We start from the raw sequence: 26,887 nt of genomic DNA, 5'->3' as shown, positions 1-26,887 counted from the left end.
ATTTAGAAAATCCTTTAAAGTAGTAGATCTTGCATATGTCGGGATACCTAACGCAAAATCTGATTATTTCTCAGACTGTTACAGCATAAATCTATCTTAGCAATGGAGTAGGATTTCCTAATAATGTTTTCAAATATTTGTATTCCATGTGGATTTTATGATTCATAACCTGGATTATCATCAGTACTCTGTTTTGCATTCCTGGCACATGATGACCACTGATTGAAATGCTATTGTATTCCTTACTGGAATTGGCTGCTTTCTACAGTGGAGAAGCATCTGTTCCACAGACCTTTTTCTATAAAGTATCAACATGTTTTTCTTCTGCTTTTCTTTTGTGAGGAATAACAAAATATATATAAATGAAGTGTGACTTTGGAAAAACATTTTAACTGTTTTATTGTAAAAATGTTAAAAGCACCAAATGGAATTTTAATAATAATCTAAAATACCAGGAATAATTTCAGAGTTAATGATTTTTTAAAAGTAGTATTGTTGAAAAGTTTTTACCACCATCACCACATTATTAGTGTTCAAGTCTTCAAATTTCATAGAAACTGGTTCTCATTCCATCTGTACTTTATTAATTACTGTTTGGGTGCCACCCTCCCATTAGTGAATTGGATCCTCATTCTTTTTTTTTTTTTTTTTGCATTGCTCTTTTATTTACTGTCAATTTGTAAATTAGATTAGCATCCTTTAGCAAAGTGACTGTCAGTGAAGATAATATGCTATAAGAGCAATCGCTTCCAAACTTGATTTATTGTTTTTATAATTGTATAGATTGTCTGGGCCAGTTGTGTGAATCCAGAAGTGCAGCCCTCATTATTGTAGATTCAAATCTAATATGGATATAGGAAGACTAAGAGTATTGTTGCCCGTCACCCAAATGTTATGTTAATTGTCACAGCACTGCATCTTACAAGGATGAGAGACAAATGACTCACACATATAAAAATAGATGCAGTATTTTGGTAATTAAACTGGTTGCAAACATGATAAAATAAGGTACTAAACTAGCAGTTGATATTTTAAAAGAACTGATAGAAAATCAGTTGTTTCCTTTCTTCCTCAGTGGGGTCTACTAGAAAGAGTAATTCCAGGTTTTTTTATTAGCTTTCGGACCAAGTACAAATCAGTTTATTTATGTGTATGTCAGTTTATCTTTTAGCAAAAATGAGACATGCTCCCGCTAACCACTATTAAATTCAGCTAGACCTGAGAAATGCTGTAAATAATTGTAAAGCTTTATAAAATTGAAAGTTAGATCTTGGGCTTCAGAATCAGAATGACCTAGTTAGAATCCTTATTCCTCTACTTATTTGTTGTATGACCTTAGACAAATTATTAAACTCATTTGAATTTCAGGTTCATTGTTTACAAAGTGGGGTTAATAATATCTCACAGGATGAATAAGAGGATTAAATGGGAATAGCCTACAAAAAGTTTTTAGCGTAAGTTCTTCTCATTGGTAACTATTTTTATGACTATTAAAAAAATGATCAACTAATAATTCTAGTTAATAGCATTATTTTCCCTCTCAGTTTCTTCAGTTGCCATTCTATATTTTATTTAAAAATATTTTTTTAACATTTATTCATTTTTAAGAGACAGAGAGAGACAGAGCATGAGCAGGGAAGGGGCAGAGAGAGGGAGACAGAATCCGAAGCAGGCTCCAGGCTTGGAGCTGTCAGCACAGAGCCTGACACGGGGCTCGAACTCACGAACTGCAAGATCATGACCTGAGCCAAAGTCGGATGCTCAACTGACTGAGCCACCCAGGCGCCCCAGCCATTCTGTACTTTAAAATAATAAGTTAAATAAAATTCTCCCGTAGAACCTTGTATAACATTGTCCTCAGTTCTGTGCTTTGGCACTACCTCATAATGAGGGCTTTAACATTAGTTTAATAGGTTATATACTAAGAACAGGCTTTGTGCTGGATGCCAGGAATAGAACTGTTAACAAGATTTGGTTACTGTACTTACAGGTTTTAGAATCTAATGGGAGATTTGGACAAGTCAAGTATATAGATAATTACAGTATTGCATAATAAGCATATGAGTGGCATAAGCATAAGGTGCTCTGACAGTACAGAATATGGCACTTAATTCAGTCTTGGGGTGTCTGAGCTGAGAAGGGATGTCTGAGTGTGGCTTTGCTATAAAAAGAAGCTGTAATATAAAGCAGTCACCCAAATTTGTGTGTATTTGTTACATACATAGTATGTATCGTTTTGACCTAATTTAAGGGCAGCCTCCTCTGCGAGGCTTTCTTTTTTAGAGGCAGAGGTAGAGGTCACTTTTCTCATGGTACTTAACAAATCGCCTGGTAATTTATCCCTTACACGTCAGTCAGTTTCTCTTAGACATCAGACTCCTTAAAAAACCAAAATGGAGCAGAATTTTTCTTATTTATCTTTGTATCTCCAATGCCTGGTCTACTCCTTGACATATTACAAATTTACAATAAATCCTTGCTGAATGAATTAACAAGTGAAAATATAAATTGATCCATTTATTAAATAAGTTCTTATTAAGTACCTATTGTGTGATAGGTGTTCTAAGCATTGGAGATTCATCGATGAAAAAGAAGCCTCTGCCTTCATCAAACCTACATTCTAGTGGTAGAGAAGCCAAGTAGAGGCTATGAAGAATACAGAAGGATAAAAGATTGATGGAGACGTTGCTTTCAGCTTGGTGGTCAGAAAAAGCCTCACTAAGTTGGTGACATCTAAGTAGAGACTTGAGTTAAGTAAAGAATAAAGCTGTCTTGTGGAGGAGCATTCCAGGTTGAAAGATCAGCCAATTTAAAGGCTCGAGGAGGAACATGCTTAGAATGCTCAAGAAACAGCCAAGGATGGAACTTGGTGAGTGAGAAGGAATGTGATAGGAGATAGGATTGGCAGATGTTACTGAACCAGATCACATTTGGCTGATAAAGATTCTGGATTTTATTCTAAGTGTGATAGGAGGCCAAGAGCAGGGTTTTGAGCAGGAGAGTAACATGAAATGATTGATTTATCTTTTGAAAGGATCAATCTGCCTTTGAGAGACTAAAGTGGGCAAGAGTGGAACAGAAAAAGCTATGCAGAGGCCATTTTTTAATGGTTTTTAACAGCTTATAATTTTTAACAGTTTATATATATAGTTTACATGTATGGTTTATAATTTTTAAATCATACAGTATAATTGTACTGTTTTTAATAGTACAAATAAGAGAAGATGGTTTCACGAGAATGGACCAAATAATTTGTGTGGACTCTTTGGGAATAGGCGCTGGTGACATAAGCTGTTAAATTTGTAAGCCTGTACCTCTAACTTAAGCATTCAAGTGGATCAAAATTTAAATGTAAGTAAGATACATGCATTTAGTGGAGTAATAGACTAAGAAATATAAGAACTAGTTTCTTACTCCCACTTTGCTTTTAAATAGATAATGTGTCCTTAGGGATGTCTCTTGCTTTCTATGAATCTCATTTTTTTCATAAATAAAATGAGGGGTTGAATTGTTAAAGGCTCAGGATTTTATAGTTCTGTGTAAAGTAAATATGTAATGAATGCTTACTGTATATGGAATACCAAATGAAACACTGGAGTAGATTCGGAGGTACTGTAAGGTATTCTTATCTATAAGATACTTATATTTCTAAAAGATTTTACAAAGCAGTTATTCACAGTATGAGATAAATTTAAATGCAAAAGTGTGTGATGCAGCTTATAAATTCTCTAGAAGTTTATAAAAGAGGATAATTAATAAGGACTAAATTAGTGATAAAGGTAGTAGATACTTGATCTGGGACTATAGGATTTAGTTAGAATGGACAGAGAGGAAAGAGCATTCTGAGTGGAGAAGAAGACGTGAACAAAGAAAGAACAGGTCTTAATGAGCATAGTGTGACATGGGTTTATAGCAGCTGGAGACTCAGTTAAGGTTGGCCTGAGTAAAATGGAGGATAAAATAGGATAACAGATAAAATAGGATAACATAGAAGACATTAAAATGAGGCAGAAGTGTTTAGCTTTTAAGGCAGGCAAGAACTATGGCCATTAGAGATTTCAGTAGGATATTATGGTACAATCGTTTTTAAGAAAGATTTGTATGGTATATGGGCTTTGAAGAAAGTGTGAAACTACTTTGTTCTAGTAATATGTAGGCATTTTGCATGTTTTTTCTCATTTAATCATCATAACTCCAATGAAAGAAACTAAAGTTTAGAGAGTTTAAATTGTTTACCTAGAGGTCTTATGTCTCTTAAGTGATTCAAGCCAGGAATCTGTCTGATTCTAGAAGGTCAGGGTGGGAGAGACTCTTTAGTCAGGGAGCTTTTCTTGCATTCACCCAAGTATGAGGCAATCAGGAATTTACTCAGTAACAGTTGATATACAGAACTCTGTTGATATAGAGAATCAAAGACGGAATGAACCTAAGACCTGTTGATTTTTTACTCTTGGGTAGCTAATGCAGATTACTGTGCTTTGTAGTGGTCGTTGTTGGGGATGGAGGCAGACAGGAGAGACTAAAGAGGTGGATGAGATGATATCTGATTTGGGATTGTCGAGTTTTAAACGTCATTAAGCATTTAAGTAATAAGTTCAGGAAGATTTCGGGATTTGGGAGCCTTCAACATGTTAGATAGTCGAAGCATAAGAATGACGAAGTCATCTAAAAGAGAAGCTGAGAATAAACTGAGGGTTGATGGGGGGTGGTAGGGAGGGGAAAGTGGGTGATGGGCACTGAGGAGGGCACTTGTTGGGATGAGCACTGGGTGTTGTATGGAAACCAATTTGACAATAAACTTCATAATAAATAAATAAATAAATAAATAAATAAATAAATAAATAAATAAATGAGAACCTTGTGAAAGAAGCACAAAAGACTTTGAGAGATATGCTGAATTTATCATGCAGGTTCAGGAAGAGGAAGGGCCATCAAAGAGCTGACAACTATACAGACGTTCCTATTCTCTGTATTCGCATTTGACCTCTGTCAGAATTAGGTTTTGCTTGTTTCTACCTAAAGTGGAATGTATGTAAATGAATTTCACAGTATGTATCAAGTTTTTCCAAGTAGCATTTTGTCTGGTTTCTCAAACAGAACTTGTTAGTTTATTTTTATGGCCCAATTTCAGTTTATCTTTTGACGAACATTCTAAAGAGCAGTTTTGGGTTCATATTTATATTACTGATTTGATCTTTCTGTGAATTTACATTTAAAAACTAATGGCTACGATAAGACAATGAAAACACAGGCAACAAAAGAAAACAGATAACTTTGACTTTATCAAAATTAAAAACATGTGCATCAAAGGAACCATCGAGAAAATGAAAAGGCAACCTACAAAATGGGGAGAAATACTTGGAAATCATGTATCTGCTAAGGGGTTAATATCTAGAATATACAATGATCTCCTGCAACTCAACAACAAAAAACAACCTATATCAAAAATGGGCAAAGGACTTAAATAGACATTTCTCTAGAGAAGATATATGAATGGTCAGTAAGCACATGAAAAGATGCTCAGCATCATTAGGGAAATGCAAATCAAACTACAAGGAGATACCACATATCCACTAGGATGGCTGTTATCAAAAAAACTAGAAAATAACAAGTCTTGGTGAGAATGTGGAGAAAATGGAACTTTGTGCACTGTTGGTGAGAATGTAAAATGGTGTAGCAACTGGGAGCAACAATTTGGTGGTTTCTCAAAAATTAAAAAAGAATTACCATATGATATAGAATTGCACTTCTAGGTTTATACCCAAAATAATTGAGAGCAGGGACTCAAATAGATACTTGTACACGAGCGTTCATTGCAGCATTATTTATAATAACCAAAAGGTGTAAATAGCCTAATGTTCATCAACAAATGAATGGATAAACAAATGTGGTGTGTGTGTATATATATAAATGGAATATCATTCAGTCTTGAAAAGGAATGAAATTCTGACACATGCTACGACATGGATGAACCTTGAAAACGTGCCAAGTGAAATAAGCCAGACACAAAAGGCCATATATTGTTTGATTCTATTATATGAGGTACCTAGAATAGACAAATTCATAGTAACAGCGAGGAGAAGAGAGGTTACTGGAGATTGGGAAAAGGGGAGAATGAGGAGTTATTTTTTAATGGGCACAGGGTTTCTGTTTGGGATAATGAAAAAGTTCTGCAAATGGATATTAGTGATGATTGCATAATACTGTGAATGTACTTAATGCCTCAGAAATATGCACTGAAAGTTATTAACATGTTAAATTTTATGTGTATTTATCACAATTTTAACAAGAAAAAAGCTAATGGCCTTTGTACGAAGTTTTGTAAACATGACTGTTAGAATAGTGCCAACATGTCCTGTCTTTAATGTGCTGTCTCATATTTTTTTGGTCACTGTATTCTTTGTTTTGCATGTGTTGGTAATTTACCTATCTTAATCCTTATTTTAAAAATAGCTAGGGGCGCCTGGGTGAGTCAGTCGGTTGAGTGTCTGACTTCAGCTCAGGTCTTGATCTCGAGGTCTGTGAGTTCAGCCCCGCATCGGGCTCTGTGCTGACAGCTCAGGGCCTGGAGCCTGCTTCAGATTCTGTGTCTCCCTCTCTCTCTGCCCCTCCCCCGCTCGTGCTCTGTCTCTCTGCAAAAATAAGTAAACATTTTAAAAAAATTTTTTAAAAATAGCTAGCAGCCTTCTATTTCATCCAATAGAAATTCTGTTGCTTGAGCTTTAATTACCTAAAACTTTAGATTATTTTGGATAACTTGGGCTCTTATGATAACATTTGTATGTATGTCTGTATATTAAAATTAGCTATATTAGTATTTTCATTATTGAAAGCGATATTGATATTATATTAAGTATATCAAGTTAATTATATTACTATAATGTATTATACATTAATATTATTAAATATATCAGATATATTAATATTACATTAAATTAATGTTATATTAAATTATTTTGAAATATAGTAATAACATTAAGAGGGAGATGGGCAAAATGGGTGAAAGGGAGTAGGAGCTACAGGTTTTCAGTTATGGAGTAAATAAGTCATGGAGATGAAAGGTGTGGCATAGAGAATATAGCCAACGGTAGGGTGATAGTGCTGTGTGGTGACAGACAGCAGCTACACTTGTGGTGACCATAGCATAATAGATAGAGACGTTAGATCGCTATGTTGTGCACTTGAAACTAATGTAACATTGTGTATCAACTATACTTCAATTAAAAAAGTATCATATGCTTGTCATATTGTGAAGAATTAAGAAATCTGGCCGTTTTAGAAAAGTCTTCCTTCACTGCAGTATTTTGCTTGCAGGATGAAGATGAGCTGGACTCCCACACCATGGTGAAGACTAGTTCAGAAAGTGTGGGCACGATGAAGGCCACGAGCACGATGAGTGAAGGGGCCCAGACCATGATTGAACATAACAGCACCATGTTAGAATCTGACCTAGGGACCATGGTTATAAACAGTGAAGACGAAGAAGAAGAAGATGGGACTATGAAAAGTATGTGGCTTTTTCCCATTGAATATTAATTTTCTATCTTCTATAGAAGTACACTTCCTATTGAAACTAGGATACATTTTGTCTTTTTATAGCCAGTTGTGGAAAATTTTGTTTCCGGGCATTATTTAGCGGTAAGGAGAGTATGGCATAAGTAAATTTTAAAAAATTTAATATGGCAGAAAGCAGCACATCTTTAACTTAGGGTTATGGAACTTTTTCTGTTAAAAGATACTAACCCATAGCTTAATTTAATTTGTAAAGTATTTTAGAAATAAAAACATAGCGTTCCTGGGGCACCTCAGTGGCTCGGTCGGTTGAGCCTCTGACTTCAGCTCAGGTCATGATCTCGTGGCTCATGAGTTCAAGCCCCGCATCAGGCTTTGTGCTGACAGCTCAGAGCCTGGAGCCTGTTTTGGATTCTGTGCCTCCGTTTGTCTCTGCCCCTTCCCTGCTCATGCTCTGTTTCTGTCTCTCTCAGAAATAAATAAACATTAAAAAAAAAAAAGGATAACGTTCCTAACATTTACCTCCTCAGTAAAAAAGTGAACATAAAATTCTGTTCCAATAAATACAACATAATATTATTTCATGTTTTCTAAATTATCAGTTAAGCCACAGATGACAGAGGATGCAAGGTAAGAGAAGAAACAAGGTCTTGGTTGGGAAAAGAAGAAACATTGGAAAGAAGGATCAAGAGACGGGCTTACTCATGCCGAAAATTCAGTTCAGTGCATATTTACTGCTGCTTGTCATGTGTGAGGCACAGTGCCAGGCATGCTGCAGGGGCTAAAATGACGATTAAGACATTCTCTCTGATCTCCATTGCTTACAGAGTGATGAAGACAGAGATACTTTTGCAGACTAGCATTTCTCTTTGTACCTTTTAAGATTGCAGTTAACAGGGTAGGACATTGTGATTTCACAGTTGTAGGCAAAAGCAGATTAATTATCTCTTGATACCTACTGACCCTCCTCTTCCCCCTCCTACCCTGGTCATGTGTGGTCAATGTCAAAATCTAAGCACTAGGCTGTTTTCCACTGCACAGCACTGCTTCTGAATGGCACAAAAGCAGTAATACATGATTTCTTGCATTATGGAGCCTAGAAAGTTATAAATATTCAAGTGATTTGCTACTATTGTAACGTGGAAATAGGCAGCAGTTTTCTCTGTGACATGTCTGTTTTCTTTTTGCATACCCCTTTCTTTTTGCTACTCCCCCTGTGAGGCTGTTTGGTGAGTCTTACCTCATGGCTTCAAGCCATTTGTTCACTGCTCTTGCTTTCTTCACATTTCCTGGTACGTATAGCACATTATGGTTGTATTCTTTGAAAGGGAGGGTCATGAAGCACAAAATGCAAGCAGATTGCCACATAGTTAATCCTGGGTGGGAATTGGGAAAGGGATATGAATTTTTTTTTAATCTCCCACAACTGGTGAGTCTCTTGAGCCTTTGCCCTGGAAAGCAGCCTAAAAATTGTATTCGTAGCTAGGCTTCTGACTGCAGGAGGCCTTCTGCATCCGTACCATGCTTACCCAACTGTGTCGGATGGTCTTGTAGCCTCCAAAGTGGTAGGGTACAAGTTAAGTGCCTTGCAGATTAAAAAGACCCTATGATAAGACAGTTTACAACATATTACCCCTCAGCATGTAGCATCGCTTTTCCACAGCTGGTAAAATTTCTTTTAGTAAAACTGTATAATCCTTAGCAGACCAGTTAGGTGATCATTGAGCGCTTCGCTGCATCTTCTGGAGAGCTACTGAGCCCCCTACAAAACTACATAAACAACTTTTTCTGTGCAGTCACAGAGTTGAACATCAGTATATAAACAGTGGTTATTAAAAATGAGTTTTTATAGCATCTAATTCATGTTGGATTATATTTCAAGGAAGGGCTCTGTGATGATGATTTATCAGACGGCATGCATTAAATTATCAGTGCAGATTTCCACATACTTTTTGTAGCGAGTTTTAGCTTTGACAGCCACAGAAACCACTCAGTATATAATTTTATGTCCTAAGTATGATTTTGTTAGGCCATAGACATTTTACTGAAAGCTCATTTTTAAGTTGAGCAGATAGCAGCTTATATGCTTGCAGTTGTTTATGTGCTTTAGCAAATCTTAAATCCCATGAGCCAACTTTCCATGTAATTTAAGTTTCTGCAATTCAGACATCATTCTAGAATGTGGGACTTACGTGTTCCCAAAAGTCTAATCAAGTGATGTTGGTGTAACCCACAGGGTTTGTCATCCTGTAGTATAGCAATAAAGAATATAAAGAAGTTATTGAGGCAGAACTTACTTTTCCTGAAACCACATAATTAGTTTTGGGTTGTTGTTTTTTTTTTTTTTAAATGATCTAAATCTTCTTTAAAACGTCTTAGATTAGTTGGTTTGAGCTCTCAGGTTATGTCATGTCAGAGCCCCATTTGCTAATGTGTCTTCAGCATTTTTGTTCCCCAAACACATTATAGCAATATATTATTTTTAATTTTCTAAGATGTCTAGAATGTTATATTGTGTGCTGAAGATCCTGATTTCCATAATCTTTCCTGATGGAGTTTCAAATGAGTTGCCATATTCTTGTCAGCTTAAATTATGTTTGCATATTCTTTTATACCTTTATTCATGAAGCTAGAATTTATGGATTTGTTTTCCTTACTTCTGAAAGATGTGGTGGTATGACTATAGGAAGCAAAATTATTAAAAGATCTCTTGAAAGTAAGTAGAGAATAGTGACAAAAAATATTTAAAATTTGATCTGTTTTTAAATGGGCATGGGGCACCTGAGTGGCTCAGTTGGTTAAATGTTAGACTTTCAGCTCAGGTCATGATCTCATGGTTCATGGGTTCAAGCCCCACATCAGACTCTGCGTTGACAGTGCAGAGCCTGCTTGGGATTCCCCCTCTCCCTCTCTCTGCCCCTCCCCCTGCTGACTCTCTGTCTGTCTCAAATACATAAACTTTAAAAAAATAATAAAATAGGCATAAGGGCATGTTCCCAGAAGAACTCTCCAAACCCGTTTTCAGTGATGATGGCATTTCTCTCACCCTCCCTCTCCCATCACTCCCACTCATATCTCCCTGGGGCCTCCTCATAACCCACAGGATGTCCAGGCTTCAGCTTGGTAACCAAGGTCTTTCACAATCTGGCACCAGCCAGTATTTATCCCTGGGTCTCTCCTTCTTCATATATTGTACTTTATCCAGTTGGACTTATGAATGTTTGACAGTAGGTGCAAAGCAGGTTGGTTGTCATTAAAGGAATAAACATTTGGGACTTTCCATCCTGAAGTAGTAGATTAGGACCAGGTCAAGAATCCGTTGTCATCAAATTTATGAGATACTAGAGATTGTATCTTTGGGAGTGATTCTGGGAGAGTGATTGTTTCAGGAAAGAGAAAGACTGGGGTCTTTTACCATGTTCAGCTTAGATCTATACAGCTCAGTTTCTGTGGTGGAACTTTCTGGTCTCACAGAGCTGGGGCTGGATTGGTAGCTCTGATTGCCCGGAGAGGAAACTGTCTCTGTAGGTATCTGAGGAAGAGCCACATTTTCCAGTCAGTTTAGAGATTATGTTTTATAGCTTTAGCTACTTGCTTATCCATATCCTTAACTTTTTTGCCCTATTCTCTTTCTCTTCTGCCCCTCCTGACAAAATGTGACTGTGGATCAGTGTCTTTGTCCGTATTCTGGGCATCTTCACCATAGCTGCTGAGTGCTGATGGAAGCAATCTCAGATCTATGTAGATGGATCACCAGTTCAGGGCCTTCAGAACTTTCCTGGAGCCTGTGTTTCTCTGCCTCAGCTCTTTCTCCTGCAAAGTGGCTATTTTAGACCTTCACTAAGTCTCTTCCTGCCACCTCTCCTCTCAGTTTCAATAGGTGACCTTGCTTTCTGCTTCATAGAAAAGAAAAATTAAACGTTATCATTTGAGAATATAGAAGGACTATACGGATGTTTTTAAGCATAGACTTTGGAATAAGATAAAAAATTTAGAGTCATCCTTAACTTCTCTCTCTTTCTCACCCCTCCCTGAATTAATATCATCTCGAGTTCTGCCTCCTGAATCTCTCTGCCCTCTTCCCACCATCTCTGCTTGCATTTCCCTAGTGTAGATCCTCATAGTCTCTCACATGAAAGGCTTCCTAATTGATCCCCTGCCTCCATCCTTAGCCCCCCCCCCCCACACACACACAGATCCAGCATCTCTCTCTTCTGCTTATGGCTCTCCAGCAACTCCCCATTGCTCTCACTTAAAGCCCAACACGGATTAAAGGGCAGTAGACACTCTGGTGTGTGCTCACCTTTCTGTTTCATGGCTCATTATTCCCTGTCCAGCCTTCTTCCAGCTCCTCAGCTTTTAGAATGCTCTTTCATACCTTTGGGCTTTTGCACTGCACAGCCCCTCTGTTTGGACTGCCGATTCCTTGGCTACTTCATATTCATCCTGTCAGGCTCAGTCAAGGGGCTGCTTCCCTCACTGACCCAGCTGGGGGATGGTGCCCCTCCCGTAGGCTGCCAGCTCACTTCATGCTGTTCCTCGGAATAGCATCTGTCACACCGTATTGTAATTGCTTGTTTCTGTGTGATTATCTGTTTACTCCACTGTATTCCCAGTGCTTAAGGCAGTATCCAGCACAATAGTAGAAATTTATCAAATCTTTTCTGAACAAATGATGTGGTGTACTGAGAAGACCATGGGACTTAAAGTCAGACCACGTTTAACTGTGTTCATCTTTTCTGAGCTTCAGTGATGTATATTTGTTTTTCTGGTCTTTTGTGGATATGTGTTTGTGTGTGAGTGCAGATTAACTTAGGTAGATATATCAAGCACATAGCAGAGTAGGTCACCAATAAGAAATAATCTCCATCTGATCCTCTGTCAGTTTGGCCTTCCAGCAGCTTGGGAAACTGGAGCCCTGCTTCCTGCACGGTGAGGGAGGCCTGGGCTTCCCGGGACTGCACATGTTGAGCCAGTGAGCAGTGAGCCAGTCCTTTTCCTTCCCAGGGCAAACTCTTGCTCCCACCCTCCCCTCCTTCCTCTAAGACCTCGCTCCATTTCTAGTTATTCAGTAAGATAGCCAGAAGGGGTGCTATGGGGAATAATGACCCCCAAAATGAACAGGGTAGCACAAACATAAATATGAACAATTTGAATGGCAAGATGAGGAGATGGGAAGGGATCGCTCAGCTGATCTGAGGATCTGCAAGTAGAGGTATGATTGATAATGTGTGTTGAGATAACTTTCAAGTGAGAGAACTATGTTCCACTGTTCGTGAAATTTGATGTCTCTTTGAGAAAAATGAAAAATGCATGAAAGCGTCACAAGAGACATGAAAGAGTAAATTTAAATTTTATTGTAATTTTTTATTTTCAGAAAAGAGAAAAAAGGGTGGATTTCTCAAATTATAGGTGTCATTAGTGGAGGGTCTGGCATAGGCCATCGTTGTGCTCAGGACTTTGCATACATGATCTTACTGACCCCTCACAAGGACCCTGTAGAGTAGTATCATTACTACCATTTGCCCCTGAGGAAACTGAGACTTGGGGATGTGAAGTGACTTGTCCAAGGTCTTACAGCAAGTAAGCAGTGGAACCAATATACAGACCCTGGTTTGGCCCCCAGATCAACATCACTACTCAGGGGCTGGTGAGCTTGACATCCCTTTCGGGCAGGAGTGTAGAATATCTATAAATGCTTTAGGAAAGGAGACTGAGATTAGTACAACTTTGCATAGTTCGCTGGGAACGAATTATACCAAAATAATAGAATTTCCTTTTTTTGACAGCATGGCTAAGCTTATATAGGTCAGAGGAAATTGTGGGTTTGGATATTGTGTTTTAGGATTTTGGAAAAGTATTTGACAAGGTTTCTGATGCTATCCTGGTAGCCACTATGTAGTATGAACTGGCTGATGGTTCTGTTATGAGGGTTGAATGGTTACAGCTACATGGGCTTGTATCAGTCAGCATTTATTGGAGGAAACAGAAATTGCTCTGGGCATTTTAAACATAAAGAGATTTAAGTCAGAGATGTGACTACTAACAAAATCCGTGGAAACATTGGAAAAGAGGGCTGTGTAGACTAGGCCTCCCGGAATGCCTCTACCTCACAGGAGTGGCCCTGGATGGAATATATAGCTGCTGCAGTCAGGAAGGCAGTGAATCCAGAGGCTGCCATTGGCCTCTGGAGTTCAGTGATACAGACTGAGCTCAAGCCCTGTTGCCCTTCAGGGATTAGAATGCTACCAGGGCTACTGCAACCTGTGAGGCTGTTGACTGGACGCTGGCATGCTGCTCTAAGAAACCCTTACCTCTTGAGTACTGTGCTTGTCAGAGGCTCATGGCTTCTGCCTCCCTTCTTTTCCAATCATGAAAAAGTGCACTTATCCAGGATAAGGTGCAGGGAGTTCTAGGAAATGCAGTGTTTAGCTTTCCCACCTGTACAATAAGAAGGCTTACCAGAGGCAATGGCAGTGGTTGCTAAATTTCAGTCAGCCGTAGTGTTCAGTCTTAAACTGTCAAGGAGAAGATTTCTCATTGTATGCTATAGGGCATAGGCCTCAGCGCTGGCTGAGCTTAACATTTTTTATGGAAACTTGGATGAAGCTGTACAGTGAAAGTCTGTTGGAATTGCAAATGACGTGAAGTGGAGCAAAATATAAATAACATTCTAAGACGCGATTAGGATCTTAAGAGATCTCCACACACTGGAGCAGTGGGCTTGATTTACAAGATAAACCCTGCTCCTGGGTCCATGTAGCTAACCTCAGAAGTGTATATCATAGTAGGAGCCCCTCGGAGATACTGGTTCTGCAGGCCAGAGTAGGGCCTGGGCATCTCAATTTAAAAAATAAATCAAAAAATCAAAACAGTAAAACTGTACAGGTACTTCTGAGGTGCAGCTAGGACTAATAACCACATTTTAGAGCAAGGAAATAAGCAGCTTCACTCTGCTCTCAATGCCTAGAACTTATCTGGAGTATATAGGAGGGGTGGAGACACAGTGGAGTATATTCAGTAGAGAGTGAGTGACCCAGATGGTAAAGTTAGTGGAGGCCATGTTGTATTAAGAATGGGTGGAGAAATTACCCATTTTCGTGTTTATCTTTTATATTATTTATATTAACCTTCATAACCTGTTTGTCAATGATGAAATGTTGGGTTAAGTTATTATAATTGAGTATGTATTTTATAAATATTTTCTTTTCATATATTTATAATACATAGTGATTTTAAAAATATTTCACAGTTTTATTGTTTCATTTTGGACAGCACATTTATGTAATTTCACTTAATTACTAAGAGAAAGCCAGTTAGGTTCTGCTTTAGATTTTTAGGAGTGTATCCTAGAAATAGATCCTAGATTGATTTTAAAAGGGTTTAGGAGAGATACCAAGAAGGGGACACTGACCCCTGTGTATTCCTGCTCCCTCATTCATCTGATGTCCTTGAACAAAATTGTAAATGAGAGACCATTTGCTCGGAGCAACAGCCTTCCTGGCCCCTTCTTTGCTAAATAACATCTTCTCTCGCAGCTCTGGTTCAGTTCCATTCCTTCTCACTTTCTCCCAAAACCTGTTTTAGGAAAGCATCAGACATGTAGGTATAAAATGATTAATAATGTTTTATGTTCATGAGTCTTTTCCTCCAAAATTCCAGAGCTTTGAACCAAAGGAGTAAATCACTAAGGATGGAATTTGAGATGCCAAGAAACAATTAACCAGGGTAGGGGAGATCAGAGATCTTACCATTCTTTCATGAAAAACTTTTGTATGCATCTTTAATTGGTAAGATTGATCTTGCCCGTGACATAGCAATAAAAGTGACAACAGTAAACTACCGCTCCCGCCTGCAGCTGGGTGCACATACCCGTAATGATATGAGCAGTTAGCAGCCCTTGATTTCTCTTCACAGAAATACAAAATGTCCAGCAAATGTGTGGCTACAGTGGTTTTGAGTTACCTGCCGGTACTGAATATGGTCTGCTCTTCTGTGTGCTCTTGGTCCGTGGAATGTTCAATGATGTGTGACCCAGCTTGGGTCTGTTAGTGTAGGTATTTTGGTCATAGGATACCTCTTTTACTAGCAAAAGCACAGACAAGCCTGTGAAATAGGAGTCTTCCTTGCACAAATGAAAATCTGTCTTTCTTGTAAAGGCCTCTGAAGGAAGATTTCCATAGACACACAGTGGCCATTACAATGCTCATTACTCAGACAGGAAATCATCCCTTTTATTTAACTAAAATCCTTGGGCTTCAATTTGTCTGTTTTCCTTTATTCTGCCCTCATTGGAGATGGAAAACAGCTGGTCACTATTTTCTGGGGAAGAACCCTTCTTGTATACTTGGATGCTTATTAAATGGTGTCCTCAGACTTTTTCTGGATGAACAATTTCAGTCCCTTTAACCTTTGTGCAGGTATTATTTTCTAAGCTTTTAATCTTTTTTATGAATAGCCTCTGGATCTTCTCCATGTTGTCTGTATCCTCCTTTGTTTTAAAATAGTCTGATGAAGTTAAGAAAAAGCTGATGTCAGTAGCTTCTGTACTAACATCCTGGCTTTTATGTATATTCACTGTATTCCTGGCAGCAAATTAAAGAACAGATTTCCAAGATCATTAATCAGGTAGAACACCCACATCTTAAAATATTTTTAGAAGATCAAATTAGGTAATATTCATAAATTCCTTTGATGCGAAAATATCTTAGGCTAAAGTTGTGATTGTTATTTCATTCCCTACACTTAAGTGTCTTTGTCATCATCATGTTAAGAAATTAAAAATTAAACAAATTACATTTTGTTGAAGTATTTTTGAAATTCTTTTATATATTTAAATTCCCATGAAGACATTTCACCTGCTTAGAAGACATGTGCAAATTAAGAAAGTTAATGACTGGCATATTTGCTAAAGGTATTATATTCACACAGTTTAGTTTCCTTGTACATGTTCTGGGGAATGTGTGAAGGAGAAGCAAAACAATTTTTTTTTTCTTTAAACTTTCAAATGCACAAAGGGATTGAGTGGTGATTATTTTAGTCTTTATTGCTAAAGAATTCTTAGTTCCACAGCAGGTAGTTGAAGGAATTGGGGCCAAAATTGAGGACAAGGTAATTTGGAACATTAAATTTATTAATAAAATAAAAATATTTTTATATTAGCTAGGGTCAGAATTCAGCTGCAACTGGAGAAATTGATGTCAGTTTAATGTGATTGTTCTTTCTGTGTTTAAAAAAAAGTATTTGCCATAGCAACCGCAATCACATAAGACAGAGCTTACCACCGTGAGATTTTTCCACCTCACTCTTCTGTTGAAGGGCCTACTATTTCTTTTTTCCTCTTTTCAAAAATTAATTGTAGGTCAGAAACATCACCCTCTCTGTCCCATATTTCTGTGAGCATGCATCTCCTTGGAGGCCCCACTGCACGCCCTGGGCATGTGTTTGACATTGTGTGGTTACACGTTCCTAGGCAATTACAGCTGCCCCCCTTCATAACTTTTAAAACAATCCTGACCTATTTTTGTCCTTAGAAATTTTAAAAAGTTGTTTTTAGCATGTTCTTTATGTATAACCAAGATACATTCTAAGTGTTAATATGTTTAAAGTTAAATGTTTTCAGTTAAACAATGGAAAATATTTGGAACTGCAAGCACATAATTTGAATTAAAAATTATGTGTCAGCAGATCTTGTTATAAAGTTATCTGAAAAGAAAAATCTAATGGAATAGACTTCCGTCTTTTATTTAAGTTGATTTTTAGACTTTTGTTAACTCTCTGTGAGAATGTTTCTTTCTAATTTAGGAATGGGTTATTTTTCCAGATTCTGAGTGTGGAGCCCAACAGGCATTTTACCATAGGTATTTAGGCCAGCCTGTAAAAGACACTTAATATGATGGTGTATCTAAAATGCAATGAAAATTAAACCACTATGAATAATAGCAGATTTCAGGTTTCAAATTGGGGTATTCCTACAGTAAAACTGAAGATTGCTGCTCTTACCTCTTCCTACATGCTCCACTTGGGAACAGGAATGTATCAGTTGGGGACTGAATTTGGCTCTGTGTACCAGAAAACCCAAATAATAGTGGTTTTAACAAAGTAGGATTAATTTCTTTTCTCATTTAACAAGAGATCGAGAAGCAGAGCATCCTGCATTGGTAGACTGATTTCATGCGGTCCTTAGTGATCCTTTCTGTGACACTATCTTTGAGGTATCAAAGATACCTTCTCTTGTCCTCCTGCTTATGGAATAACTGCTAGATCTTCAGCCATCAAGTCTGCATTCCAGGCAGGAAGAAAGAGCAAGAAGAAACTGGGGGTATTACCTACACCAAGAAAATTGAACTTTCCTAGAAGCCCTCATCTTTTGTGTTGTTGGCCAGAATTGTGTTACATGGCCATTCCTCTCCACAAGAGAGACACCTTGGCACCTCAAGGAAGGGAGGATCTATTGATATTAGGGTAGGCAAAATTTTCACTTTAAGACACTGGAACACTATTGCTAGCACATGTGACTTGGGATAGGAGCTCCTGATTAAGATAGGGTTAGGACCAGCACAGGATTGTTGGGATGTAAACATAGATTCCCAGAAAGAAATTCCTTAGTCATTTTCTTTTTTCTTTTAGTCAGCTCCAGGGATTGGCCCGTCTCTTCCCTTTCTATTGCCACTACTTATTTCTGCTTTTACTCTTCTGACTCATGGCAGACAAGAATACTGCTTGGCTTTATCCTTCTTCCTTACTCTCTACATCTCTAAAGGAAGTACCTCCCCAGCGCAAATTACTTTTTGTTGTGAAGGTTGTTATAAAAGATTAAAAGTTTTCCTCTACTTTATTATTCTCTGTATTGGAAAAGCAACTTCTTAAAAATTATTCTTTTATTGCAATCTTCCATCTTTTTTTTTTTTTTTTTTTTTTTTTGAGAGAGTGAGCGAGCGCACGCTCCCTGCTTGGAGCCCTATGCCAAGCTCAGTCTCACAACTGTGAGATCATGACCTGAGATCAAGAGGTGGACTCTTTAACCAACTGAGCCACCCAGGCACCCCAGAAAAGCAACTTTTAAGATTTTATTTTTCTCCTCTCCTTTCCTGTGCACGTTGCTGCTGTTAAAATGTAGGCCATATTAGAATAACTGCTCTATAAATATTAGTTTCCAATAAGAAAATATTAATCTTGTATTTACTGAGACACAAAGGTCTATATTAAGAGTCACTAGTATATCACAAGACCCTGACAGTTTCAGTACAACACCAGGACATTGGTGAAGATTCTAGGATGAAGAATTTCATGTCTCCTAGTTGAGAAGCAGACAAGGAAGACTAACTAGAGTCTCTGTGGTGAAGCCAGTATTGACTAGAGGGACAACTGCTAAGAGCAATGTGAGCCTGGCCTGGTGTGGGAAGCGGGAGGGGCATTGGTCAGGGAGTGCTGTTGGCTTCAGTGGATTAATGATGTCATAATATGTTTTTGCTTTGTTTTATTTTTCCAAAGCACCTAACATGCAAAATTCATTTTTAAAATAGTGCTGTTTAGAAATGTGCTACAGTGAAAATCTGTGTTTGTCAAATGCAGTTAGTAATTGTGATCTCCATGGTGTCTTACTTTTCCAGGAGTGAGTTGCCAACGAAGCCACTGTTACTCTTTTGATTCTGATTTAACTATATAAATATTGATAACCCTTTCTCGTACCAAGTGCCAAATTTTTGAGATCTCTATGTGTGTAACCCATCTTAAGACTAGCTGGTTAAAATAAGAACTTACAAATAACTAATCCTATTACAAAATTACTCTTAAACAAGAAAAGAATATCAAGCAGAGAAAGTTTTCATTTGAGGGATTATCTTTCTCCCCTCCATCATTTGACTTACTCATTTTATAGAAAATTCATCGAGCAACACTTGTAATATTTTATTATTTATTCTCATAAAAAAGGAAGAGATAGAGAAAAATTGAGGTCAAATTCCTGGATTTATTTTGTAATAAAAGGTTTCCATAGGAGCCAAATTTTAATTCTGGAGATAAAGATGTCTTGTAATAATGAGGCCCAGAACTACTAGGTATTTATCCAAGGGATACAGGTATGCTGTTTCAGAGGGGCACATGCACCCCAATGTTTATAGCAACACTATCAACAATAGCCAAATTATGGGAAGAGTCCAAATGTCCATAGATGGATGAATGAATAAAAAAGATGTGGTGTATATATATACAATGGAGTATTACTCAGCAGTCAAAAAGAATGAAGTTTTGCCATTTGCAACTACGTGATGGAACTAGAGGGTATTATGCTAAGCAAAATTAGAGAAAGACAAATATCATATGACTTCACTCCTATGAGGACTTTAAGAGACAAAACAGATGAATGTAAGGGAAGGGAAGCAAAAATAATATAAAAACAGGGAGGGGAAAAAATGTAAGAGACTCTTAAATATGGAGAACAAACAGAGGGTTACTGGAGGGTTGTGGGAGGGGAGATGGGCTAAATGGATAAGGGACATTAAGGAATCTACTCCTGAAATCATTGTTGCACTGTATGCTAACTAACCTTGGGTGTAAATTAAATAATAATAATAATAATAATAATAATAATAATAGAAAAAGAAAAAAAAAGGAAAAAAAATAATGAGGCCCAGAGGTGAATCAGGAGTTCTTAAAATCTATTGAAAATGTTATTGGAATGTATGTCCCATCCAAATGTCAGTAATTTAACCTCATCAGATTAAACAATTTCTTTTTTTAACAATAGGAGATTTTAGGGAAGAAAATTGATAATAAAATCTTTATATTACGTTTATTGATTATTGAGATATTGTACCTTTCCTCCTATATTTTGTTCATTTTTAACATACCAGTAAAGTCTGTTCTGACAGGCAATCTAAAGACAGCTTTGGCTGTTATCTTGATACATTGTCCCTGAGGAGTTCTTTTTTCATGGATTTTGTATGTGGGGTATGAGAGTGTTGTAAGTTCTGAAGGTTGACTATGAATATTGATATTTTATACTATCCTAATTTTGATGGAATGTCTAGTATCTTTTCAGGGGGTACCATTTGGGTCCCAGATGTCTTCTCACCCTTATTTTCAAGCCTTCTAAAGCCTGAGCAGTGCTAATTAGATGATGAGTCTTTAGATAAACAGTTTTTTTCCCTATTTTTCCACTAATACATGCATATTCTGAATATCAGATTCCTTCTGACTTCACTGGGACAGATCATTCTAAAAACTGTAGTAGTCACAATAATTTCTCAAATTTATTATTGCCAATTCACAGTTGCTAGTACTGAAATACTAGCAGCCTCTTACTAATTCAAAAGTAATGATGTTGAAATGCCACATACCATTTCATTAGCTCTTCCTCATGCCATTGATGTTGAACATCTGGGTGGATAATCAAAAACACTCCTTGATGATCATAGTTCTCTTATTTGTGAAATTATTTGGGTTCCTGCATTAGGGAACTTATAGTCTAACGAAAAGATAAACTCAGAAACACATATAAAAGACATAATTCATAGACTGAAAATAAAAAATAAACATTACTTTTACTAATAATTATTCATGTTTGCTTACATTGTATCATAATGACTCGCTTGATCAGGGATTAGGTACAACCATTAAAGCACCCGTAAGAAAATGAAAAAGGCCTCTATGTAGCTATTAAAAAATAAAATTACTTGTAAATAAAGATCTGCAGATGTATAGAGAAAAACTTGATTAGCTTAAAAAGACTTAAAAACATATAGTCGGCAGGGCCTCGAAATATTTGTACATCCATGTTCGTTGCAACATTATTGAAAATAGTCAAAAGTGTTTATTGACAGATGAATGGGTAAACAAAATGTGAGTTATACATACAATGGAATATTATTTAGCTAAAAAGGAAGGGAATTCTGACACATGCTAATACATGGATGAACCTTAAGGACATTAAACTTTAGAAGTTACCTTTAGTTTTAGAACTGGTAAGTTTGAGGTAACTCTGACTCACCTCAGATGGAGTAGTCCAAAAGTAAGCAGTAGGAAAGTCAAGATATAGAACTTAGAAGTGAGCTTTAGAAATAAAAAATTGGTTTTCTGACTTAAATATGGCAAAGTTTTAGAAATAGAACTCAGAAGCAAGATCTAGGCTGGTGAAGTGACAGTTAGGAGTCACATATAAATCTGATAGGCGAAACCATGGGAGTCCAGGATGAGGTGGAATCAGCTAGAAAGACTGTAAGGAAACAAAGACCTAAGAGAAACCTGGGTAAGTCCTTATAACTTCTTTAGCTTGTGGTGTGCAATGACAATAACAATGGAGGCTTAGGTGTTTAAAAATAAGTGTGTTTTAAAATGTTACTTCATTTGACAGACTTCAATATACTTGAAACGATTTTTAGTAAAAAAAAAACTATAATAAAGATTCTTGCCAAAATTCTCAAATGTTTTCTACAATCTAAGAATATTGTGGGTCTTTGCCTAATCATTAGTCAAATTTTTATGTGGCCTGGATATTTTTGTTTTTTCATTGTTTCATTTTACTTTTTTCTTCATTAAATTGACGATGTTGGCCTTGAATCTGACCAGTGCAAATTTATTATTTGCTCAATAAAAAAATTATACTTCGATAAAAACCACACTTCTTTAAATGTAAGAACTTATGCCGTTTCTGTGTTCTTTGTTTACCTAAGGAAACGCAACTTCACCACAAGTACAAAGACCGTCTTTTATGGACTACTTTGATAAACAGGACTTCAAGAATAAAAGTCATGAAAACTGTAATCAGAACATGCATGAACCCTTTCCTATGTCCAAAAATGTTTTTCCTGACAACTGGAAAGTTCCTCAGGATGGAGACTTTGACTTTGTAAGTACATTTTAATTCTTCCATTTATGTTTTATCCTTCTTCATTTTATCATCACATTGAGAAGCACAGTGTGTGTGTGTGTGTGTGTGTGTGTATAAAATTTAGACAATGAGTGTATTAATATTCAGTGTATAGCTATATATGTAGATAAGAGAGTGGTAAAATTATAGTTTGCTTGTAGACAGGTATTTGCAGAGAAATGTAAATAATTGCTTATAGCTAAATAAATCAGAGACCAAATTTAGAGAAATGTTTAGGACTCTTTAAAACTAAAATAACAGCCATGTCAAAAAATGTTTTTAGGGACGCCTGGGTGCCTCAGTTGGTTAAGCGTCTGACTCTTGATTTCAGCTCAGGTCATGGTCTCACAGTTCATGGGATCGAGCCCTGTGTCAGACTCCATGCTGACAGCACGGGATCTGCTTATGATTCTCTCTCTCTCTCTCTCTCTCTCTCTGTCTCTCTCTCTCTCTCTTCCCCTCTCTCCCTCCCTCCCCCCATCCCGTCCTAACCCCTGCTTGTGTGTGCTCTCTCTCTCAAAATAAATAAACTTAAAAACATTTTTTAATAGTGCAAATACCAGGTATTTCTGACAGTAAAATTACTTCCAAAGTAAATGGTACAAAGGTATTTATGACATAGACTTTGAGAAATTTGCCTCAACTTTGATAGTTAATTGAATTAGTTTCTACTTGGTAAGTGTTAATTCCACTTGGTTTGTCAGAAATAATAGTCCTGTTGTAGATCTAGTTAGCATATAAATTTCAGTATAAAACTGTGCCTCGTTGCTTCTTTGTTATATTTTCTCTTTATTTCTTCTGCCCTGCTCCTTGTTATTCATTTCTTTTAAAGACTGCATATAATATAGGTGAACAATTCTAAAGCAACTATTTCCACATCTTGAAGTAAATTCTCAAAATGAGTTCTTTAATGGAGTAGAAATTTTTAGGAGTAAATTTTTGCTTTAGCATGTTTTAAATAATATGTTAGTTTTGCATATTGTTCTGTAAGATTTTTTTCCACATAAAATAACTATAATCCTATAGTTATAGTTACAGCTATAAATATAAATAAATGCATTTCTTTATAAGTAAATAGAATTTTAGGTATATGTATATCTTTAATGTTTTTAAATAATAGCCATTTTGCTTAGTCAACATGCCTCTAAATGCTTTGGGATTATAAGTATTTTTAATGTTTAGTACTTTTCTCCTAAATATTGTGATTGTGTTTTGAAATAATCAGATACTAAAGTTTCAAAATCTATTCCCAATATAGTTAGTACAGATAGCTAGCAAATTTCAGCAAGGGTGCAAGTTTGCCTGAAAACATTAATTGTAATATCTACTTATTTTTGTCTTTTCAATTTTGAAGTTAGATATTCAAAAATAAAATCTATATTTCTGTAGTAGTTCTGGGAAGATTTCATTTTAAGCTGTCTACTTTTTTAAAAATCATAAATTATTTAGAATGCTTACATTCAAGCTTTAAATCATTCATGAACATGATGAATTATGTAGAGTATTTAGCATCAAAGAACTTTGTCTTGTCTCAGTTGGAATAAATCTTAATAGCCTCTGAGAAACAGTTTGAAATGAGCTACAAAGTAATGAATAAATTATCATGGTTAAGAAATAGCAAATAAAATGATTTAATTCTATTTCTGTTTCAGTTAGTCTTTGCTACCCCCCCCCCCAACTTAATGGCTTAAAATAACAACTATTTTATTTGTTCACAATTTTGTGGGTAAGCATTTTGACTAGGTTCGGTGGAGTGGTTCTTCTCCTGGTCTTACCTGGGGTCTGTCAAGTGGCTGTAATCATCTGGCAGCTTGACGGGATCTGAATGATCTTTCTAAAATTACCTCACTCTTGAAAAAAAAAAAAAGTTAATTATTGAGAGAGGGCGAGAGAGAGAGAGGGCAAGCAAGGGAGTGGCAGAAAGAAAAGGGGACAGAGGATCCAAAGCAGGCTCTGTGCTGACAGCAGAGAGCCCGATGCCGGGCTCAAATTCATGAACTGTGAGATCATGACCTGAGCTGAGTTGGACACTTAACCGACTAAGCCACCCAGGCACCCCTAAAATTACCTCACTCGTGTGTGTGGCAGTGGTGCCCACAGTAGCCTAGGTCATATGATGCTATCAGGCAAGCCTGGCATTTTTATGTGGTTGTAGCAGCCTACCAAGAGGGTGACAGAGAAGTTGTAAGGCCTCTTCAGACCTACGCCTAGAATCTGCACAGTGTCCATTTATAATAGCATCGAAAAGAATGAATCCTTAGGAATAATCTTAACAAAGGAGGTGAAAGACCTATACACTGAAAACTATAAAGCGTTGCTGAAAGAAATTAAAGATACCAATATAAAGAAAGATATTTCTTGTTCATGGGTTATAAGATTTACTATTGTTAAGATGTCAGTATGGGCTAAAGCAATCTGTAGATTCATTGTGATCTCTGTCAAAATCCCAATGACATTTTTGTTGCAGAAATACAAAATCCATCTTAAAATTCATATGGAATTTGAAAGGACTCAAATAGTCAAAACAGTCTTGAAAAAGAGAAATGAAGTTGGAGATCTCATCTTAACCGATTTCAGAACTCATACAAAGCTTTAGTAATCAAAACAAGACAGACATATAGACCAGTTGAGTAGAATAAAGACGCCAGAAATAAACCGTCCCATATATAATCAGGTGATTTTTGGCAGGGATACTGAGACCGTTCAATGGGGAAAGAACAGTCTTGTCAACAAATGATACTGGGGAAATTGGACAGCGATGTGCAAAAGAATGAAGTTGGGCCCTTACTCTACACTATGTACAAAAATTAACTCAGAATGAATCAAAGATCTAAACATAAGAACTAAAACTATAAAACTCTTAGAAGAAAACGTAAGAGAATCTTCCTGACATTGGATTTGGCAATGATTTCTTGGATATGACACCAAAAACACAGGGAACAACAAAAAATAGATAAATTAGGGTACATTAAAATCAATTACTTTGTGCATCTAAGGACACTGTCAATAGAGTGAAAAGGCACCCCATGGAATGGGAGAAAACATTTGCAAATCACATATCTGATAAGGGGTTAACATCTAGGATATATAAAGAACTACAACTCAACAGCAAAAAAAAAACCAAACAACCCAGTTAAAAAATGAGTGAGGGACTCAAATAAATATTTTTCCAAAGAAGATATACAAGTGACATTATTCATGATAGGCAAAAGGTGGAAGCGAGCCAAGTGTCCATTGATAGATGAATAGATAAACAAAATGTGGTATATACATACAAGAGAATATTTTTCAGCCTACAAAGGAAGGAAATTCTGACACATGCTGTAACCTCGCTATAACATGAATAAACTTGGAAGATATCATGCTAAGTGAAATAGTCAGTCACGGAAGAACAAATACTGTGTGATTTCACTTATATGAGGCACCCAGAGTAGTCAGATTTACAGAGGGAGAAAGTTGAATGGTGGCTGCCAGGGGCTGTGGGGAGAGGGGAAAGGAGAGAGTTCTTGTTTAATGGGCACAGAGTTTCAGTTTTGCAAGATGAAAAAAGTTCTCGGGTTGGATAATGGTGATGTTTGCATAACGGTGTGAATGTATCTCATCCCACTGAACTGTACACTTAAAAATCATCAAAAGGCTAAATTTGACGTTCTGTATTTTTTACCACAATAAAAATAAATAAATAAGAGGAGGGGAGAATTCTCACAGTGTCATTTCTACCACATTCTGTTAAGTTAAAATATGTCACAAGGCCAGTCCAGATTCAAGGGATTTAGAAATCGATTTTACCTCATGATGGGGAAAAGAGCAGAGTCCCATTGCAGAGAGCTCTGCAGAATGAAAGGATTTGTTGTGATCATCTTTGCAAATGTTCCACTAGAAATTGTCATAATTAAAATTCAACTAAAATTAGAATCTTGAATTTAGGAAATTGGAGGTCATTTGTGATTTTGGTAAGGGTCGTTTCAGTACCCTGCTTTTTAAATTTTCACACACAACTTTTGACATGTAGCTTTCCACTGTCCCTTTTAGGCTCCTTCTAGTTTTGTAAATTAAAGCATCGAATATCCAGTGGCCGGCTCCTCTAAACCTCTGGTAAAATTGTCAGCCTATCATATATTTTGGAGTCCTTCTATCTGGAAATTACAAAATTTGTTATAAACCATTAAACTAATTTAACAAATGCTCTACTCTCTGCTTGGATTGTGCTCAGCTCTATAGAGAAATAAGTTTATAAAATTACGACAAGATATAAATTAAATTCTAAGCTAGAGCAATAATGCAAACGTCATGTGGTTTTGCATAAGCAGGGACTGAGCAAAGGCTGGAGTAGTTTGTGAAATTATACTGTGGAGGGGGACTTTGTCTTAGCGTTGAAAGATGGATAACAGAAGGAGGGAAGGCAGGCACCACAGGATGATGTGTGTAGTAAAAAGCTTAGAGGTAGGAAACCACGAGGTGTATTGGATGAAAATGAAGTAGAGACTTTCAAGTTCATTTGGAACA

The 26,887-nt window shown here is 36.8% G+C and overlaps 1 protein-coding gene across 1 annotated transcript in view; it reads left to right on the top strand.

Annotated features, from left to right (window-relative positions):
- STK3 (serine/threonine kinase 3) overlaps window positions 1-26,887 on the top strand; it is a 276,517-nt gene that overhangs the window by 181,921 nt on the left and 67,709 nt on the right. The window contains exons 9-10 of the mRNA XM_040494088.1: window positions 7,315-7,507; window positions 22,185-22,360. Of these exons, the coding sequence (XP_040350022.1) occupies window positions 7,315-7,507; window positions 22,185-22,360 (369 nt within the window). The remainder of the gene's footprint in view (window positions 1-7,314; window positions 7,508-22,184; window positions 22,361-26,887) is intronic.

This window comes from Herpailurus yagouaroundi, unplaced genomic scaffold (assembly GCF_014898765.1).
Source record: "Herpailurus yagouaroundi ecotype Mexico unplaced genomic scaffold, PumYag 186, whole genome shotgun sequence".
NCBI lineage: Eukaryota > Metazoa > Chordata > Mammalia > Carnivora > Felidae > Herpailurus > Herpailurus yagouaroundi.
Note: the sequence above shows the minus strand (reverse complement) of the source record. Positions and strands in the feature narration are given on the sequence as shown.